This window comes from Ruditapes philippinarum, unplaced genomic scaffold (genome assembly GCF_026571515.1).
Source record: "Ruditapes philippinarum isolate M1 unplaced genomic scaffold, ASM2657151v2 ctg3579_1_1_1_1, whole genome shotgun sequence".
Taxonomy (NCBI): Eukaryota; Metazoa; Mollusca; class Bivalvia; order Venerida; family Veneridae; genus Ruditapes; species Ruditapes philippinarum.
The window spans coordinates 22,633-40,637 of record NW_026854422.1 but is presented as its reverse complement, the minus strand read 5'-3'; the positions used below and the strand labels follow the sequence as shown (position 1 = coordinate 40,637).

The following is an 18,005-nucleotide window of genomic DNA, read 5'->3' as shown; positions in this document are numbered from 1 at the left end:
AATATTTATGTATGTTATACTTTCTGTTGTTAATACCAATTTAAATTCTGAGCACTTGACCGTTGTTTTTAATTACAGAACGGCATGGATTTTTGGAAACAGTTCACCGTGAATCCTTGTTACAGAACGGCAAAGATTCTTTGTAGTTCATCGTGGATCCTCGTTACGGAACAGCATACTAGTATATTGTTGGTACCTTTTCACCGTGGAGCTTTGTCGTAGAACAGCATGGTTTCTTTGTAACTGTTCACCTTTGATCCTTGTAACAGAAAAGCCTGGATTCTTAGTAGCAGTTGTCAGTTGTTTCTGTTTACAGACCGGCAGGATTTCTTTGTAACAGCAATTACTTTTTTTATATATGGAAGTATTTACATATGTTTATGATAAACGATAACATTTTATAGCAAAGTTTAAGAAGAGAGTTTCAGGCAATATCTTACTCATTTTTACAAACAATCTCAAAATAGAAGCATTCTAAAGCTGATATTTCAGATATTTCACCAGTACTTATATGTCGACGCATACTATCCTACAATATAGTAAAGCAATGAATTGAATATTAGCAGATTCTATTTGGAATAAGATTCTTCTTTGTTGCTTTCAACATGCTGGGATCTTCAGCCGTCCCTTTTTCTCTAAACCTGTTATGTTATATTCCAACGATTGGACCCTTTGTACCTCTGTCCTGTCATAAAGAAATCAATGTTAAATGTAAATACTCTTATGATTGACATATATCAAATAATATCATTACAATTATTTTGTTTTTTATATCAATTTGACATTGTAATAATATTGCATTTAAGTGAAAACAGTTATGAACAAGATATAAATTTATCAACATTTTCAATGTGATTATTGTTTTCAATCATACAAACAAATACTCTTTTTATTTAAAAAAAAAATGAGTGCAGCAGAAAAAGAAAGACAGGCGGCGTATGTTCTAGAACATTTTTAGCGACGAACATTGTTTAATAATACTAAGTACCAGAGTTTATTTCAAATAGTCTGTATTGAGTTCGTGGAAAACTTGTGACTGCAATTATAAGAAAGGTGCTCAACAATCGTTTTGTCCTATTTCGTTATATTTTAAAACGTTATATTATCGAGAAAGTAAATGTAGCAATGACATCGACTCTTTCCGTAAACTTGGACAAGATGTCTCTTCATTCTAGAGACATATAGAAATGCAGAATCCTTTAAGAAAGCCCAACACGACAAAATTGAAAGTGTTGCATGCTCGGTTTGTTTAAGCCTATTCATGGACGGTAATGGAAAGTGCAAGTTACCGTCCACGCCCCCTAGTACCGGCTTAAGCAGAAATCAACATTTAACACGAAAATGGTGAAATTTGAATTTAGAAACATAGATGTGTTCATACGGCGATTGTCATGGAACCTTCAATGTGACACAATAGTGCCATTCCATGAAAAGCGGCGTATGGTCCCCAAGTAAAAGAATGCTTGTGCCCTAAACGAGAAAAGAATTGGTGGAATAAATAAAAAGGAATTTTGAAAGGGGAATTTTGAAAGGGAAAGTTACAAATGACACACCCTCAGTGTTTGTATTTTAAATCTTTGTGATACATTCTTCAATTATTTAATTATGTTTTTTAATTGACCTGAGTTTCATTTATGGAAAGCAATTAAAATTGACTAAAATTTGAAAACTTTACAACTGACTTCTTAATAGAAACAAACAAAATGGCGGAATCACTTGACTGCAATATTTCAGATATGTCGCCTTATTATGTCAGAAGTGTTTTGCGAAGCATAATCGTGGAGATCAGGTTAATAAATATAATAGGAATTCTTGGAATAGGAGAAACGAACAAGTTCTGTCATTGGTAGCGTTGTCCTTGGAACGAAATAGTTCTGTCCTGGGAACGAAATAGTTCTGTCCTGGGAACGAGATTTTAAACCGTTTCATCAGAATAGTTAACATTCACAATTTTTTTCATGGCATGATTCTTTTTAATTTTAAATTGTGCCACTCATTTAATTTAAACTTAATATTTTTGTTCAGATTAAATCTCAATTTTTCATCTATCTATTTACCGCAACAAAACAGCTCGTCTGCATGATATAATAAATTCTTCCGTCGAGTATGTAGCTCATCAAAACAAAATAAAAAAGTGCAATTAAAAACATGAGTTGAGCAAGTCACCCCTGTGCTACCATGTCATTACCTTAGATCTCCTTTGTCCAGAATATGATTCATATGTGTGCACATTAACACCTCAAAAACCTCCCTGATTCTGGCCTTTACATCCTTTTTCGTAGCTGTCATATAATAAGCAGCAACTGTCTCCTGGAGATTGTTGTACTGTTGTTTGATGGAATAAAGTATGTCCGGCCAATCAGTAGGATTCCATAAAAACACTTTAAGAATTGCTAATGCTTCAATCTCGTCAGCACCCGTCAGATCTTCTCGATTGGCGGCTTTCTCGTTGATAAGAAGAGATAATGCCTCAGCTGGTGCATTTGGCTTTGGTATAACTTATTTAAGATACAAATAAAAGAAGGTTACAGATTATATGATAACAGATGACAACCCCATATGACATTTGGTAGAACAGAATTCAGTATTTTTAAGATATTAAGTATTTGTAAATATATTTTAAGAGTGACAGTAATTTTGTCTGTCTGTCGGTCTGTCTGTACGATTTTTTTAACCAAAGAGCATTATTACCAACATAAAAAATCAACGTTTTTTACCATCTTTGTGTTAAAGGGACTCCATTGACGTGTATCTGTTTTAACATTACAGGAATGAAAACATATTCTTAGAGAATTGTCAACCGTTTGATAAACAATAATGTGTGTGCAAATTTAAAGATCATTCCATCAGCTCGTTTTCCAGTACATTCATCTTTATTATTTGTGCAAAATGACACAAAAATAAAAAGCGCTGCGAGAATTTTTTTCTCAAATCGAACTAAAAACCACACCAAAAAAATCGGTTTTCAATTTAATTGTTTGTATATTTCTTTATTATCCTTTACAGAATTTTCCATTTTAAGTGATTTACTAAATCTATGTAAACAAAATAAATAATATGTTTCTAGTTGTTTTTTTTTACCTCAGTGGTGCTCCTTTCAATCTAGCGAGTTTTCTAAAATAATGTTCAACTGAATCAGTAGGCTAGGATATAAGTAGCAATGCAAAGACAGAAAATGACTTTGCAGCAATAACTCAACTACACCTTTAAACTTAGCTTCGGGCATGAACTGCACCGGATTAAAACATCTGACCTCCCATTTTCTGGCTTTATATGCCCATGGCATAAACGAAATCAAAACATTTTTCGCGGAATTCAAACCAAAAGTGAAGACCGTATGAAGTCATAGAGCTTACCACTCGGTAACGATAATACCTATGCATAATAAACAGATTCATGTTAATGTTTTGATTTTAATTACATTGTATACCATAATATTGGGTTTTCCTACGTTAAAAGAATACCTTATCCCTGGTGGTGACCTTGACATTTGACCTTGTGACGTTTAAGTGATAAGCTTATCAATGTGCATACACGTATGTACGTGGAATGAAAATGAAAAAGATTCGTGACGGACGAACAAACAAACAGACAGACAGACAGACAAAAACAGTATGCCCGTCCATTCAATCGATCCAGAGGCAAACCAAATGATAGTCTGCGGATGTACTAATAATTATTTGTTTTAACTAAACCTTTTTAGTTGTTCAGTGAAAGTGTCAGGAAGTAAGTTTAAAGGCCAATTTTATTAAATACCTTTAGATGATACACAAAGGAAATCAGAAGTTATTCACAAGATCTTCGGCCAAAGGCCGTCTAAAATCTGTTTGACTTCCTGTACAATTTACAGGGAAGAAGAATACAAGAGGAATTTTTACTTGTCATTTGAAATAACTAACTGAAATCTCGAAATCTTGGCCATTCTAAAATAAAATGTAAAGGACAGTTCTTGTCATTCTAAGTATTCAATTATTCATTGTTATGCAAGAATTTGCAAACATTAGTCCCTATATGTATTGAAAACTTAGAAATGATTAATAGAAGTAAACCAGTTTCATTTTGCCGAGTATCTTTTTTAAAGATGCTTCTTGTTTACCTTCAACTGGAAGTGCACCACCATTATAATTAATGTAAATCTGTCCTAACTCTGTGAGGGAATTGTTGTTTGCGTGAAGAAGACTTGCGGCTGGATAGACATAGTCTGTACCATTCTCCTCCTCCACGAGTCTCGATTTGTACCAATTATATCTAAAACAAAACATAAGCGTGATATCATGGACGATGATAAGAGATACTAAAACAGTACTTGGTCTATACATATTTAGGGAAATTATTTTTGCGCTTGCATCAACATCTTACACATTTATTTTATTTTATTTATTTATTATCATTATTTCTTATTTCTCGTGGTTTGTCATTGGTACCTCATTTCCGTTGCCCATAAAACACTCCTGAGTGATATTCTGATATGCTACGGTATGTAAATGATATTTGAATACTCAAATGTGCCCAGGATGTATTTACTTCAACATTTGGTGGTTGTACAAGTTATATCCTCTCGTACCATACAATATTAAATGATAAATTACGATTATAAGTCTTAGTATTTTTTCTAATCAAACTAACAAACAAACACAAATTAGAAAAATAAATTGGATTATCCTTACCCTATTATAAAAGGGGCCTCTTCAAGCTTAGGAAGAATTTGTTGCATAAAAATCTTCATTAGTAATTTACTTTTGATCTGACCGCACGAAAATTCCTTCAGCCAAATATTTTTCGAATATCTAACGCTCAGAAATTCTAAATAGGAAAGAACTGCATCTGCATCGCACATGTAAGTATGAGTTATGAGGAAGTCCACATGACAATTGTATTGTTCACACACTTGGAAGAACTCATCAAACCAACCAACATCATCGCTTAAACAATTTTGTCCTCCACATTTAGACGCCGATGGACTCCCATATGTTTTGCCAGGGAACTTTTGAGTTATATTTCCCCATGATTCTGCAGCTAACGTGGCAGTAATATTGGACTGAGTTTCGTGATTAGGTTCGTTGTATCCAAATACAGTACTTCCAGCAATAGTTTTATCCAAATTGGTATCGAGGCCCCATACCATTGCGACGAACTTGTCACTGTAGTCGTAAATGTTTGTTGCGCAGTTTTGTTCGATTTCTTTTGAACGAAAATATGTCAAGTCGATTAAGTAGTCATACCTATAAAATATTTGAATGTTTCATTATATTTCTTTATTTCATTATTTTGTCTATATATTGATTGTATAATAACGAAAAGTAAATGTAACATCCTCCTATTTCTGAATAAAGCATGGCGTGGCGGGCTCTAAATCTACCTTTTTAACAGTTATTGGCAAAATAATCATTTTCATAGACCACGCATTTAACATATTCCATAAGCATGAAAAATAATAGTATCATCTTTTACAATTATTAACTTTTTGTATGGATTAGTTTTTGTTATTTTTTATTTGTTTCGGTGTTATAAGGTATAATGATGTTAGACATGTTGACATAAAACCACGTGCCCTTACCTCGCTGGGGCAGAATACAGCCAGGACATTATTTCATTTATCTTAGTTATTCCGTTAGCTAAAGAAATGTAAGTGGCTTTATTGCACCTGAGACCTTCCTTCACCAATAAAAATGGAAAGACGCCATATGACCATTATGTCGATGTGAATTAACAATTTGACCAAACAAAGCAAACTACGGAGCTGCTACTGAACGGAGCCCCTTAGGTTACATTTTCCATATTTTTTTCCCGGAATTTAATTCGTTTTTACGAAATAATTATTCCTAATTACGAAATATTAATTCGTTTTTACAAATTATTAATTCGTAATTACGAAATATTAATTCTATATGACGAAATAATATTATTTCGTAATTATGAATAATTATTTCGTAAAAACGAAATATTAATTCGTTTTTTACGAAATTTATTTCGTAATAACGAAATATTTATTCGTAAAAAACGAAATGTTATTTCGTAATTAGGAAATAATACTTCGTAAATACGTAATAATATTTCGTAAAATCGAATTAATTTTTTTCTAGGGTGTCAAAGAGTTTTGGTAATATTTATAAAGAAGGACTTGACTAAAAATAAGGTATGTAAATGCAATATAAATAGTGATTTTTTTTCTCCCCAAGTTTTCAACTTTACACTTATGTACATTTAAATTAAAATAATCGCCTGTCAACAACAACAACAACAAATACTTTTATTCAGAATCAGGTCACATAAATGCAACAACATGGTCAAAACATGCCAATAGCGTTGCTGCCACAGTCGTTGTTGTACAGCGCTAGGAAAATTTTGTTTAAATGGGACACCCCCCCCCTTTTTAGTTTTACTATGATAAAAGAAAGTTATAATAAAGCATGTTTCTTTTTAAAGAAACATGTCAAAAAAGATTAATAGCCTCAAAAATTAAAACATTGCTGATAGGAACGTGTATATCACAATAGGGGAAACAGAGTACATGTTTCGTAAAAACGAATTATTATTTCGTAATTATGAAATAACATTTCGTTTTTACGAATTAATATTTCGTAATAACGAATTAATATTTCGTTATTACGACTTAATATTTCGTAAAAACGAATTGATATTTCGTAATTACGAATTAATATGTCGTAAAAACGAATTATTATTTCGTAAAAACGAATTAATATTTCGTAAAAATGAATAAATATTTCGTAAAAACGAATTAATATTTCGTAATTACGAATTAATACTTCGTAAAAACGAGTTAATATTTCGAAATTACGGATTGATATTTCGTAATTACGGATAAATATTTCGTAAAAACGAATTTATATTTCGTAAAAACGAATTAATATTTCGTTATCACGAATTATTTTTTCGTTTTTACGAAATATTAATCCGTAAAAACAAATTAATTCCTGGGAAAAATGTGTTGAAAATGTCGCCTTAGGGGGAGTACTAATGTGCCATTTTTCACACTTTCTCCCCTGGAACTTACTTCTTTTTTAAGAAATAATGCGTAATTACGACATAATAATTAGTTTTTACGAAATATTTATTCGATTTTACGAAATGTTAATTCGTAATTACTAAATATTTATTACTTTTAACGAAATATTAATTCGTAATTACGAAATATTATTAATTAAATTAATAAACATAATTCATTCGTAAAAAACGAAATAATAATTCGTAATTACGAAATAATATTTCGCTAATACGAAATAATAATTCGAATTACGAAATATTATTTTCTTAATTACGAAATAAATTCGTTTAAAATATTATTATTTCGTTAAAACGAAATATTTTTTTTCGTAATTACGAAATAATAATTCGTAAATACGAAATCATATTTCGTAAAAACGAATTAAATTTTTTCTAGGGTTTCAAAGAGTTTTGGTAATAGTAATAAATAAGGCCTCAAAACTAAGTTCCTGACTGAATATAAGGCATGTAAATGCAATATTAATAGTGATTTTTGTTTTCCCCAATTTTTTTAACTTAACACAATTGTATATAAATTAAAATAATCGCCTGTCAATAGCGTTGAGCCACAGCCGTGATGGTACACGCGCTAGGAAAATTTAGTTAAAATGGGGGTCCTGTGCTTCAAGTCAAAACACGGTTTCCGTTTTAAAGAAACATGTCATAAAAGATAAAATAATATTTCGTAATTACGAATTTATATTTCGTAAAAACAAATTTAGTTTAATGATAATTATTTCGTAAAAACGAATTAATATTTCGTAAAAACGAAAAAAATAATCGTATTTTTTTACGAAATACTATTTCTTATTTACGAATTGAGATTTCGTAATAACGAAATAATATTTCGTAATTACGAATTAATATTTCGTAAAAACGAATTTAACATTTCGTAAAAACGAATGAATATTTCGTAAAAACGAATCAAATGCTGGGGGGGGGGAGTGTCGAGAATGTCACCTTAGGGCTCCGTAGCAAACCGCTTATACATAGCTGCATTACATGCAAGACATATTCATAATGTGTTTGTAATGCAGCAGAATTATTTTGTTTGAAACAAAGTGAAAACTCCGTGAATATACATTATACATGTATTAACGTCACGATTGTCCAATGAAAAGCAACGTTACAAACGTGCAGTTTTATGCATGATATTAAATGTTCAGAATACCAACTAACATATTGGGTTTGCAACCAGCATGGATCCAGACCAGCCTGCGCATCCGCGCAGTCTAATCAGGATCCACGCTGTTCGCCAACCCATTATGTTGGTTTTGTCGTGACGCGTCTCAAATATAGACACACGCGTGGGGTCTTGATGGTGCGAGAAATTGATATTTAAAGTATCTTTAAGATTCATATCAAATCGTGTATGAAATGTGTATAAACGTTTTCTTATTATATCGTTTATATTTAAATGACTTTTTAATATAGAGGTATTTTACTCGTATATTCCGGTACGGTGTTATGTTTGATTTACCACTGTAATTTTAGATTTTACACTTACTATTTTAGGTCCGGACTGATAACGATTGTGCAAAATTTCAGACATTTTCTGACACCGTTTTATTACGATAATAATTTTTATTGTGCAAAATGACCAAAAAATGAAAAGCGTTGCACCGCTTTTACCACAATTCGAACTAGGACTCACATAAAAATCTGTTATCTATTTAATTCTGGGTATATGTCTTAGTGATCTCTGAAAAAACGTTTCCGTCTCAGGTGTCCGAGTTCCGCTTTCTTAGAAATTATGTTTTAAGGTTTCGTTTTCTTTATGAAGGATTAAGAGGTAACGAAGCATGTTTTCCATATGGTGACTTCAATAACGACATTTCAATCAGAAAAGTATTTTAGCGTTATCTCACAGGTTTTAAATGCGAATACTGGGCAGACTCGGGCAACAAGTCAAATGCTAAATTAATATCCTAAAAATACCAATATCACAATACTTTAGGGCGAATTGCAAGGGCTGAAAATGTACCAGCTTTGACTGAATGCACGGCCAGATTTTTGAAAGTAATATCAATTTATTAGGTGTAAAGTAGGACAACCATATTAAGTTTGCAATTCTTAATATGCTTTACATTTAAGTACAAATGAAATTCGTCTAAAATTTCGTTGATAAACGTCCCTGTCTTTCCAACCGATTCCGGCCATGCCAGCAGATTCATTTCTTAACTTTTGAGCAAATATACACAATTTTGTGTAACATATTCTTGAAGATTTACATCAAGCAAATTAAGATAATTGTCCATGTCAAAGCTAGTTTTCGCATATGTATATAATGTATTAAAAACGTTATTAACAGACAGCTTTTTAGGCGAACTATTTTTGTTTTAAACAATCTACAACTTTTTGTTTGAAATCGGTATAAATGTTTTCTACTTCTTTTGGGACAAATCCAAACTTCAAAAATGCATATTAATCGAGCATTCTTATGACAAGGTATGCCCAGTTTTTTAGTACCAGTAGCTACTAGTACCATTTAAATCACACTTTTCGTTCGTATTTTGATAATTATATTATATGCATTATGTTGAAGTAACCGTCTTGAACATTTAACATAGCTTACAGCATGCACAAATTGGTCATTACTCCCATGATGTAAAGTAATGTATGCAACAGTTAACTTAGATTTTCATTCCCTGCAGTAATGAATAGCATTTAAACATCTGATTTAATTCATTAGTATTTTAAACAATTTGCATAGAAAATCGCTGACATAGCAACATTAAATTTATTTCGACTTTTTTTCTTAACATTTTGAATTAATTTGTATTTTTTTACAATCGTGCATCGAGTGCATTGACTTGCCTTACTTCTTCATATTTCAAATTTGTGCTTAATCTTGTAAAATACCTATGATCGATTTAGAAAATTTTCGAGAGGCATTTTTGTGTCGCCTCTACGGAGTAGTGGCGACATAATAGGGATCACTTCTCCGTCGTCTGTCTGTCCGTCTGTCCGTCACAAAACTTGTCCGGACTACTCCTCATAAACTACTGGTGCAATTTCATCCAAACTTTACAGGAATGACCAGTACAAAGTCAAGTTGTGCATATTATCAGCATTTTTCGGTTCAATGATTTTTGTCAGAGTTATGGCCCTTTAATAATTTTTATTTTTAAAATTTGTCCAGACTATTCCTGTTATACCACTAATGCAATTTCAATGTATTCTATTAATATTGTTCTAAACGTATCGCAAAGCAAGTGAATTGCAGGCAAATCCTGAACATATATTATAAAAGGGTGTATAGTAGATTCTCTTTCGAACCTTATTTTATTTTAATTTTGCAAAAGTAATTGGCTAAAATGAATATTTTGTCCTAGAATTAAACAAACATAATTCCAACGACTGAAAAAAGATCGTTAATATTCCAAAAAAGTTCCATATGAAATGAATTGGTGACTTAAAACGTTTACAAACATTTGATTTCTTTGATGTAGGTACAAAGGAATTAATTAATTAATTAATTAATTAAATGGTTAATTGATCAGTATTGTGGACAGTTTAAATGTAGATGGCCATGTAAAACAATCTTAATTTATAATACTTTTTTTTTTCTTTTTAACTTTTTGTTTGGGTCACATTTCATTTCATTTATTGGCAAATTTACACAAACTTAAATATGGCCAAGACATACATGTACATGTACAAATTACATTAATATTACACAAATAACTACGCATTTAATCTTTGAATAATAAGTCATCACCAAATATCAAACATTAAGAAAAAATCACAGATGACTACTTAAGCTCAAAATTTTGTACTGATGCTAAAATCCTGAACTTTGTGCTTTAATAAACTACTTTGATAATTATACAGGAAAACGACGTGACCGAACAAAATGCTGTGAGAAAAATGCAATAAAAATGTACGACAAATTTGATTGTGAACAGAACAGGACAGCACATATCTTTATTAACTCAAGTTACATAAGGAACACATGAGTTTACATAAAACAATGGAGAATCTAATTAAATTTGCACATGACATGTTTGTATTTAATATTTCTACATACGGTTACAATTATTATTTAAGGTATTTATAAAGCGGAAAATTGATTACAATATGAAACTTACCATGAAACTATACCGGAATTTAAGTTGCCAAAGTCACCACATAAGTAATCTCTGCCAATATGTACCACACCTTTCTTTGTAGACACTCCTGTTGTCATAGCAACCAGCAACAGCAGCATGTGTATACTGACAAGTTCTAAAACTATTCCACTTTTCATTTTCACGTCCGCACTGATGTCTAAAAAAGTATCTTGTGAAAATCTTAACTACGAGTACCTTATATATATACAAGTTGGCGAAGAAAACGATCCTCCTTGTTTATAAAGTAAGCAACGATGCACACTACTAGATCTACAGTGTAACTTCTTAAAACCGAACACTTGCGGGACTTACAAAAAAGTTCGGAATTTGAAAGTGTCCGGAATTCAAAAGTTCTGAATTAAGTGAGCAAGTAGAAACATTAAACATCAACGTGATGAAAAATATATGAGGATGATTAAATTTATAAAAATGCTAAGTAATAATACTTTTAAAAAAATATATATATCTATTTCAGATTTCATGAATTTGTTGATACAATATCATAATGTTTATTAACAATTTATCTTTTTTATATATTTCATATAGTACTTGGTATTTATCTGTGTTTTTATGTTTTTGCTTTTTTTTATTACATACTTCTCACTTTCTTAATTGTGTTAACACTTTCGTCAAGAGTTTGACATGCTTGACAGGTTGTGATTGTTAAAGGTGTCAAGATAAATGTTACTCTGGAAAATAATGACATTTGGAGGATTTACAATAACAAGTAACAAGTATGATATTCCTTCACACCTTTTTGAATTTCCGGAAGTTTTTTTGGAAGTAAATATGAATTGATTTTACCAAACTTTTACCAGAAAATCGTTCGGAATTCAGAATTATGAAGTTCCGTAATTCAGAGGTACTGATTACATAGAAAACAGAAGGGGAAATTTCGGGACCCTGAAAAATGTTCGGTTTTAGTTTTCGGATTCTAGAAGTTCCGGAATTCGGAAGTTACACTGTATATATATTAGTATAAACTTATGAGACTGGTTGACAGTGATCACGGAGTCGTAGCAAAGGATTTCTACCTCAGTAAATTGCCCATAATATTTCTGTAACTACTTGCGTAATTATCTAAGTTTATTATGATAACTAATGGTCTTTTCACGTAGGAAATTGGTCCCAGTCATGATATTTTGAGTGCAAAGAAATAAAAAACGACTAAATTTGTATATTCTATTTCCTTACACATATTTAAATAGGTTGATTCTGCCAAAGTACGGAACACAGTGGTAAAACAACGGGTGGAAAATGACAAAATAATATGATATAAAATAAATTCAATAAAACTTTACACTTTACTAAATGACGTTTTAATGGCTACTGACTTCAAAAAGAGAGAACTGGTGATTTACGAGACAGAAAAATCATGTTATTATGGATGAAGCACAAACATAGTACTCATATAATTAACTTACTTTTGTCAGCAATGAAAATGCATAATTATATTTTTTGTACGTTTAGTGTGAATATTCTATATTATATTGAGAAGTGAGAAAATTGTATAATCATTATTATTTTTATTATTATTATTTTTATTATTATTGAAAATATTGAAATTTGCTCTGTTGATTTGAGATGTATATCTTGCCTTGACTTGTCAAGCATATTTGTCTTATTTCATGGCTGATAAGTAAAAATAAATATATTCGGTGCGCGGGAAACTAAGTATACTTAGAATATTGACGCCAGGCTTCCAATTACAACGCGAATTTCAATTCAAGTACATAAAAAATATTGCGCAGTAAATTTTAACTATGTGAAATTATGAATTTTGAGTCTAGAAATATGCTATAAAACAAACTGTTGCATGTTTTATGTAACTTTACAAATGTATAAAAATTAATACTCGTGCACCGAAACTTCATCTCTCACATTGTAAGTGATATACATGGAGTGATATAGGTTTTATTTCACAGGTAAAACACAGTATTTCTATTTTAAGCATAACAAAATGCAATACCATCTCAAATTTGAAAAAAGACCTTTCAAAGCCTGATAAATTTGGCTACAATGTAACTTCTCAAATTACAGCTGTTTCGTCAAATAAAAACAGTGTTGTCATAGCTACCGTTCAAAGTAAACGTTAAAAAAATAAATATTTCTTTCCAAAAGCCTGTTTATAAAGTTGAAAAGGCTTTGTAAAGTTAAAAAGGCTTCATTTTGTTATTTATGTATGGTAATATGTTAACATCTTGATAGATATTGTAAATATGTGTCCGGTTTTATTTCAATACGTTTTGTGTTATGCCGCACAAAATAAAGTAACAGTACATGTTTTATTGACTATGAGCAGTTGTTTGTTCCTTTACAAAAAAAACCTGAATTTTATATTATATGCAATTTACTAATTATTATTTGCCTATCTTTTGTATTAACATTGTTCATTTATTTAAAGACTAAATAAAACAGAATTTGTAGATATATACATGTACATAGTCAGTGTCACGTGACGGTAGAGGTATAAAAATGTGCAAACGTTCGAATAGTTGATTTTAAAAGTCTCATGGTCAGTAATCCGATGGTCCTGGAATCCACTTCCGGTAACCTATGACATCTGACACCCAAAGTGGGCCATGATTGTTTATAGCTCCTGGTCAATTTATACTGTGCTTCCTTAGTTCATGGTACTTAACGCTTTGAAACAAGAAAGAGCACGACGAATGAAATTTATGGTACAAAAATTGTCAAAAGCTGTAACATATAGGTATTTTCTGCTGTATGACACAAGGAAACAGCAATTTATTCAGTCAATGAATTTTTACATGAGCCAGACGTAGACCATATGTCGGCCAATTTTAGAACAGTATATCATCATTTAAATCGCGGATATGGTGTTTTATGGCAGTTTTTTCATGTTTCAGTTAAAATTTCTACATGTTATTTTGCTTAATTTTAAATATCAAAACTATCTTTACTTTATAACTAAAAATTTATTTTTTCAACATACAAGAACATTTAGAAAATGATGATTGTTTCAGACATATGCACAAATTAATGGACTATTGGTGCTTTTTGCAGACATTTGTACAATATTGTTCTGTTTTACGTTAAAATCTAGAGATTTAATATATTTTGCACCATTAGTTTGTTGTTTTAGTGTATATATAAAATATGTCAATTCTGACCAATTTAAACACTGGTCACATGAAAATGTGTCATTACCGTGAAATAAATGATGACGCGGAATTAGTGATGTTGAGTATACATTGTTCCCCATACCAAAAAAAAATCGAGGAAGAATCACATTAGTGTTGCTATGTGTTGACGTTTAAATCGTTAAAAGCAATGGTATAAATTACAGGTTATTACTCGTAAAGACATTATATGAGCCGCGTCATGACAAAACCAACATAATGCGTTTGCGACCAGCATGGATCCAGACCAGCCTGCGCATCCGCGCAGTCTGATCAGGATCCATGCTGTTCGCTAACAGACCCTATAACAAGTGAAGAAACTGATAGCGAACAGCATGGATCCTGATCAGACTGCGCGGATGCGCAGGCTGGTCTGGATCCATGCTGGTCGCAAACCCACTATGTTGGTTTTGTCATGACACGGCTCATATATATACATTGAACTATCATTCCGCTTTCGTTTGATTTAATTTAACAATTGTTATACCAAAGTATATGTAAATGTTTGTTCGAAGGCCTCGGGGAAGTCAAGATTCGTCCTTCCGAGTTATCCAGTGTGAAAATTATTTATTTATTTATTTATTTATTTATTTATTTATTTATACTTTTATTTTGTACAAGTCAAAATTAATGTTGCATTCCTTAAAAAGATGTTTTGCTCAAATTTGATACTTGAAAATAATGATAAATGCTAAAAAGTCTTTTTATATGTATTTGTAACATACATGTATTTGGTTACTTTTTCCTTTTCAACTCTACACAAAAGAGGCAAACAAAAAGTACCATCAACGAAATGGAAGTTTTTGTAACCAAGGACCATAGAAAGCAACTTTCCAAACATATATTGTGTATTTGCTAATTCAAATGAGACCTATCTTATAAAGATTTCCTAGAGTTTACTAAATTAAGTTATTTGTCCTGTAACAATATAATTATGTTTCTTTAAAGATATATTTCCTATTCTTGCAATTTTATACCTTATCATAGGGGCGTCCGTGCCGAATGGTTTCGGTGGTTGATCGTAAACCACTTGGCTCATACCGCTGAAGATTGAAGCCGCGTAAGCCTAATCGGGTTCTATCTGTGCAAAAGCTATCTAGCTACCTTACGGAACTGCGGTGGTTCTAATCAAGTGCCCGTCTGTGACTAATATAATATACATTGGGACATCTGAGGTAATCATTCACAAGTAAAGCTGGAAAGTCGCAATATGACATACGAGTATACTGTGTTGGTTCGACGTAAAACCAAACACTTTATTTCAATTTTACGGCGCCTCGACACAGGACCATATACTGTCACAGAAAGAAAACAGAATCCCGAAGGAACGCCTAAAACGGCAAAATTGTTTAGTGCAAGTTACCATTCACGCCACCCCCAGCACCGGCTTGAGCAGAATTCGAAATAAAAACCTGGCAATGGTGGAATTTGGAATTTAGAAGCATCCGTAGATGTATTTATACGGCGGTTATCATGGAACCTTCAATGTGACACGTGACATTTCATGAAAAGCAGTGTATTGTCCCCAAATAAAAGAATGCATGTGCTCAAGCGAGAAAACAACCGCTGTTTTCAATTTACATTCACGTTCCGGCAGAGTAGAGGACTATTTCATTTACGACCTAAATAAGGAACGCTATAATTTTATGTAACTAAATCAGTTCAGTCGATACAATTTAAATACCAAATAATTTCGAATTTAATACACTTAATACGTTTCTACAAGAAAAGTATTTAATCTTTATCGAATCATAATGAGTTTTACATGGCTGTAATTGACTGTCGTTCAATAACAAAAAAGTAAAATGAAATTTAATTTCTAAAGAGTGATTTCAATTTCTAAATGTTCATAAGGTACATTAATTTACCAATTAACAGCTATTAGTTGTTAAAAAATATAAATATATAATAGTTTTGGTTTGTGGTTTTATTATGATGTTTATCAAGAGTTATTACTGATGGAATTTGAAAATAATCGCTTACGCCTATTATTCTGACATGGCAATAAAATTACAATAAAACCAAATTAAATCACTATGTTTATAGTGAAAAGACATTTTCAAAGTTGCTTATAGCTTTCTTTATACCAAATTATCTCCACGAACCTCGTTTAATATTAAGTAAAGATCATTTTGATAAGTTATGTTTTAATATGCTTCAACTATTTTAACTTGTACGAACCATAAAAAAGTGGTGTAAGTGAGCAATTATAACAGGAACACACACATACTCTTGTGGCTTACCAACAGATGGTAACAATGATTTAAAGTTTTCATGTTTAAGTTTTTTTTATTCTACTTAGGCAGGTACTAAGGGGGGCATGGTCGGTAGCTTGCAATTACCCCTACAGTCTTTGTAAATGTTCAAACCGAGCCTGCAACATTTTCATATATGTCATTTTGTTTACTATATCTGAAGTGTTTCATCTTTGCTTACTTGAATGCCCATAAGAAATTTAAGCATTCGATTTTCAAAATTCTGACCGTCGAAAGTCTGACAATGTGAAGTGCGCTGCCAGAGACTCTGATTCATGTGAGGACGCTATCCAGAAAATGAAGAATGTCCTTGGCTCTATTCAGTTGCCCGTTCATGCTTAAAATAATGCAAGGAACAGCACCTCACGTCGAAATATAACATAAACTGTGTCGTTGTGGGGTAAAACCAAACCAAACACACAAAAACAATTATTGAAATAAACTTTCAAATTGCTGATACAGCAAAAATGTTCTATGAAAGTTTAAAGCAGGTTTTATTTGGTTTATTTGATTTTGGTACTTTAATGGTATATTGTAAATATAAATTTCTAAAGTAAAATATAAAAAACAACAAAAAATAGGTTTGCTTTAAATTAATCAATTGCGGGCCCGCGATGCTTCATAGATTTTTAAAAATATTATTCGATTAGATAGTGACTTTTTATTTATCTGGTTTTCCAATAATAAGTAACCAGGGTTACCTACAAATTGTACAACTAGCTGACTTAGCTGATTTTAAGGCATAAATTATGGGTTAGAAACAAAGTCTTTCTTTCTTTAAAAATGATAGATATGATTTTTATAATGTTTAAGCAACGCTTTGAGAGCATTTTACATGCTTATCATCTGAGGAAAGAAAAGTTGAATATAGAATTATTTCTCATAAAAGTAACAAAATGTAAACGAACTAGTTTTTAAATTTCCTCACAAAGTACTAAATTAATATATAACTTATTACTAAAAGCAACAGACTGACGCCAAGTGTGGATCACGTAATAGGCTAATTTGAAACATTTTGGAAACTTTAACAGGAGACAAAAGATAAAAAGCTTTTGAGCATGAAAAGTATTTGTAAGGTATAATGGGCCTTTCAATAAATTATAGCTAAAATGTAGGGCAAACATTGATTATACGCTTTTCATTTATTTTATTTTTTTTCCTATTGTTTTAATGCTGTTATTTTGTTTTCATTGTTTTAAGTTACAAGGACGGGTATTAATTGAATACATAGATAATGCTCAAACTAAACGATTTAAACACCTTAACCAATAGGGGGTCGCACTTTCCTCCATATTCTCTTATATCAATTTGTTGCCTTTTTTATTCCTATTTCATCTCGGTTTTATTAACATGTATCTTGTGTACCTTATCTTAGTTTACCTCACCTTATTTTATTCATTTATTTATCCTTTCACCAAAACCATAACCGTAGTTTCTTTATAGGTTTATGTTCATAGTACTTATGTTTTGTCTATTTTTGTATGGACTAT

The 18,005-nt window shown here is 31.3% G+C and overlaps 1 protein-coding gene across 1 annotated transcript; it reads right to left on the bottom strand.

The window, feature by feature from the left end:
* Positions 1–600: 600 nt before the first annotated feature.
* On the bottom strand, positions 601–11,284 carry LOC132740084 (uncharacterized). Its single transcript, XM_060727944.1, has 5 exons — positions 11,097–11,284; positions 4,668–5,222; positions 4,097–4,248; positions 2,189–2,498; positions 601–685 (listed from the first exon to the last, which is right to left on the bottom strand). Exons 1-5 carry the CDS (start codon positions 11,252–11,254, stop codon positions 601–603), a joined length of 1,260 nt encoding a protein of 419 aa, XP_060583927.1. The 5' UTR covers positions 11,255–11,284.
* Between the last annotated feature and the right edge of the window lie 6,721 nt (positions 11,285–18,005).

Excerpts from the sequence above, each read along its gene's own strand:
- LOC132740084 (XM_060727944.1), bottom strand. The coding sequence starts at position 11,254 with ATGAAAAGTGGAATAGTTTTAGAACTTGTCAGTATACACATGCTGCTG. Across the intron at positions 4,249-4,667 it reads GAGGCCCCTTTTATAATAGG|ATATAATTGGTACAAATCGA; the intron begins GTAAGGATAATC and ends GTTTTGTTTTAG. Across the intron at positions 686-2,188 it reads CTGGACAAAGGAGATCTAAG|GACAGAGGTACAAAGGGTCC; the intron begins GTAATGACATGG and ends TCTTTATGACAG.